The following is a 3584-nucleotide window of genomic DNA, read 5'->3' as shown; positions in this document are numbered from 1 at the left end:
GCACGGCGGCCGGTGAGTGGGGCCGCGGCGGGGCCGCCGGGGCCGGGAAGGAAGCGGGCCGGGAAGATGGCAGCCCCGCCGGACGGCCGGGAAACTTTCGTGGATAGTTGTCGGAGGCCGGGGGTGCGGTGTGCTCCGCCCGGAGGGCCCGGGAGCACGGGGTGCCGCGGGCAGGGCGATGCCGGCGGAGGCGCCCCGGGCGCGGGGAGAGGGGTGCGGGCGGCGGCCGCTGCAAGCCGCGAGCCACCGACGCCCTGCAGAGAAGAAAGGACTGCGGAGGGGGGGGACGGCAGGGGGACGGGGGGGCACCCATCCGCCGCCACCCGGCGGTGGGGTCACCGGGCCGACACCCCGCAGCGATTGCGGAGATGAACTTTTCTTGTGAATCCAGCGTCCCGACGCCGCCGCGGGTCCAAGCCCGGGGCTGCGCGCTGAGGGAGGGACAGAAGGACAAAGGGACAGAGGGACAGAGGGACAAGGGACAGAGGGACAGAGGGACGGGGAGAGGCCGCGGAGCGGTGGCCCCCAGCTCCGGGCCCCGCTCCCCCGGGGCGGCCCAGGCTGACCAAGGAAGCCTCCCGAGAGGATGTCTGAAATCAGGGGTGCTGAGCACCCCAAACTAGCCCCCAAGTCACCCACTGGGATATCCAGGAATGAACCTCCAGCCATGGACCCGTGACACGATCAGGCTGCGAGTCAGGCAAGAAAATTCACACCAACACACACTTCCAGGTCCCTCTGGCACACACACACACACAAATTCTGGTATATATACACACACACACATACTGGTATATATATTCTGAAAGATAGATTCTGATACATATCTATCTATCTATCTATCTATCTTTCTTTCTTTCTATCTATCTATCTATCTATTCTGGTAAAGCCCAGAGACCCACAGGGTAATTCTCAGCAGACAACAGTAGCCCTACTCTGTACCCTCAACATAACTGCAGGAGGCAGAGTCCTTCCATTAACAGGTGGCCCAGGATTCAGCAAGGAACAGCAGAGGAGGAAGAGGAGGAGGAAGGGGGGGGACAGGATGAGTGATACTGGTGGTGGGGAGGAGGGGGAGGATGGTGGGAGAGGATATTCCCGATGAATAGTGGCCTGGGGTTGAAATAGCAGAAAGGCAGAAGTGCCCAGGAGCAGGCAGGCGGGCCGGGCATGACTCGGGGCCTCCTTGCTCTCGTGCACAGGCTTGCCTCCTCGCACCGGAGTCTCCTACATCAACATCATCATGCCCTCAGTGTTCGGCACCATCTGCCTCCTGGGCATTGTGGGAAATTCCACTGTTATCTTCGCGGTGGTGAAGAAGTCCAAGCTCCACTGGTGCAGCAATGTCCCCGACATCTTCATCATCAACCTCTCCGTGGTGGACCTCCTCTTCCTCCTGGGCATGCCCTTTATGATCCACCAGCTCATGGGCAACGGCGTGTGGCACTTTGGGGAGACTATGTGCACCCTCATCACTGCGATGGATGCCAACAGTCAATTCACCAGCACGTACATCCTGACCGCCATGGCCATTGACCGATACCTGGCCACGGTCCACCCCATCTCTTCCACCAAGTTCCGGAAGCCTTCCGTGGCCACCTTGGTCATCTGCCTCCTGTGGGCCCTCTCTTTTATCAGCATCACCCCCGTGTGGCTCTATGCCAGGCTCATCCCCTTCCCGGGGGGCACTGTGGGCTGTGGCATCCGTCTGCCCAACCCCGACACTGACCTCTACTGGTTCACGCTGTACCAGTTCTTCCTGGCCTTCGCCCTGCCCTTCGTGGTCATCACGGCCGCCTACGTGAGGATCCTGCAGCGCATGACGTCCTCCGTGGCCCCCGCCTCCCAGCGCAGCATCCGGCTGCGGACCAAGCGGGTGACCCGCACGGCCATCGCCATCTGCCTTGTCTTCTTCGTGTGCTGGGCACCCTACTACGTGCTGCAGCTCACCCAGCTGTCCATCAGCCGCCCCACCCTCACGTTTGTCTACCTGTACAACGCGGCCATCAGCTTGGGCTACGCCAACAGCTGCCTTAACCCCTTCGTGTACATCGTGCTCTGCGAGACTTTCCGCAAACGCCTGGTCCTGTCAGTGAAGCCTGCGGCCCAGGGGCAGCCCCGCACGGTCAGTAACGCTCACACGGCTGATGAGGACAGGACAGAAAGCAAAGGCACCTGACGCTTCCCCTGCCACCGGGTCGCCTCCAAGTCAGCTCACGCATCAAGCCATCCGGGAGACACGAGGAAACCCCGCGTCTGCCCTGGGAGAACGCAGGGAAGATGCAAGGAAACACATTTCACAGAGCCCACAAATTGCGGGGTGCAACTTGGAGCCAGTGGGGGGGTGGGGGGAGACTTCGGCCAGCAGAAGTCCCCACCGGGGAAGCAGGATGAGGCTTTTGATGAACAGAAGCTGAGCAAGAAGAAAATGGTGGTTGCAGCAGTCCATTGAAACATCTGGTAGATCCCTAATTCCCACTCCCCCCCCCAGACCCCCACCAAGGGAAAGGAAAGGTGGGTTTGTTTCAGATTGGTCAGGTTCCAGGGGTCCTGTTGTCTTGGGTTCTGGGGTGATGGGCAGGATAGACACATTTGAGAAGGCAGCCTTTCTCCCGGGCTGAAGGAGTGGTGACAAATGAGAAGCATGCTGTCTCTCCACTTCAACATCCGGTGCCCGTTTCCCTATTATCCCCAGGGGATGCATGTTTACGTGGGGGGCGGGGCTCTGAGTCCACCGGAGGGAAAAGCCCCCATTTGCTGCAAGATCTTATTGTGGAGAATAGGATCTGGGGTGGGTTGGGGGGTAGGGGTGTCTTGAAACAAAAATAAGGGAGGGGAGTATTTTTGCCACAGTGGGGACCTCATCTTCATGGGGTGCATCGCTGGTTCAGTGGCTATCACTGTGTGAACACCACGTGATCTGCATGTGCCGGGTGGAGTTATGTGTGTGGGGGGTCATTCTAGTGTCTGACGCATTGGCATCATCTTCTCCAGAATCAAAGCAAATAAAGGAAAATCTCCACCCACAGCACTCTGAGGCTCCTGCTTAATGGCTTGAGGTTTGGGGGGGTGGGTAGGGGGAACCAAGGGACATCTAGACTTTGGTTTGGGTTGTATTGTAGGAGCTCAAAGAAAAGGATCTGTTCTGTTCCCCCAGGGCTTAGAGGAGTTGGTGACACTAATGGAATTTCTATAAATTCATTAGATTGCAGCTCCTGCTGCTAGCTTGTTCTGCCCGCCCCTCGCCCCTCCTCCCAGCTTGGACTCGATTGTCACCAATGCTGAACCCTAAGGCTTTAGGTTCCACCACCTCCCAGGCTGAGACACCAAGCAGAGGGAAGGCTCTTGGGGTAGCCGGAGCTCGGCTTACTGCAGCTGACATGTGCTGGGCATCCGGAGCAGATGACAGCCCAGGCCGCTGGGAGGCAGACACAGCTGCTGCTGCTCAGCTTGGTCATGGGGAAGGGCGCCAGGAGCAGGGAGTCCGGGAGTCCTCAGCGTGCTGCTTGACGGATGTTAATAAGCTAGTGGGAGCAAATTGTCCAGAAGCATCCTTAACGCCGCCTGCGAGCGCAGCCCAGTCC

The 3584-nt window shown here is 59.3% G+C and overlaps 1 protein-coding gene across 1 annotated transcript; it reads left to right on the top strand.

The window, feature by feature from the left end:
* Positions 1-1204: 1204 nt before the first annotated feature.
* Positions 1205-2232, top strand: Mchr1 (melanin-concentrating hormone receptor 1). Its single transcript, XM_013024850.1, has one exon. It carries the CDS (start codon positions 1244-1246, stop codon positions 2177-2179), a length of 936 nt encoding a protein of 311 aa, XP_012880304.1. The 5' UTR covers positions 1205-1243; the 3' UTR covers positions 2180-2232.
* Positions 2233-3584: the final 1352 nt, after the last annotated feature.

Source organism: Dipodomys ordii, unplaced genomic scaffold (genome assembly GCF_000151885.1).
Source record: "Dipodomys ordii isolate 6190 unplaced genomic scaffold, Dord_2.0 Scaffold79, whole genome shotgun sequence".
Lineage (NCBI taxonomy): Eukaryota > Metazoa > Chordata > Mammalia > Rodentia > Heteromyidae > Dipodomys > Dipodomys ordii.
This window is presented reverse-complemented; position numbering and strand designations above follow the sequence as displayed.

Excerpts from the sequence above, each read along its gene's own strand:
- Mchr1 (XM_013024850.1), top strand. The coding sequence starts at position 1,244 with ATGCCCTCAGTGTTCGGCACCATCTGCCTCCTGGGCATTGTGGGAAAT.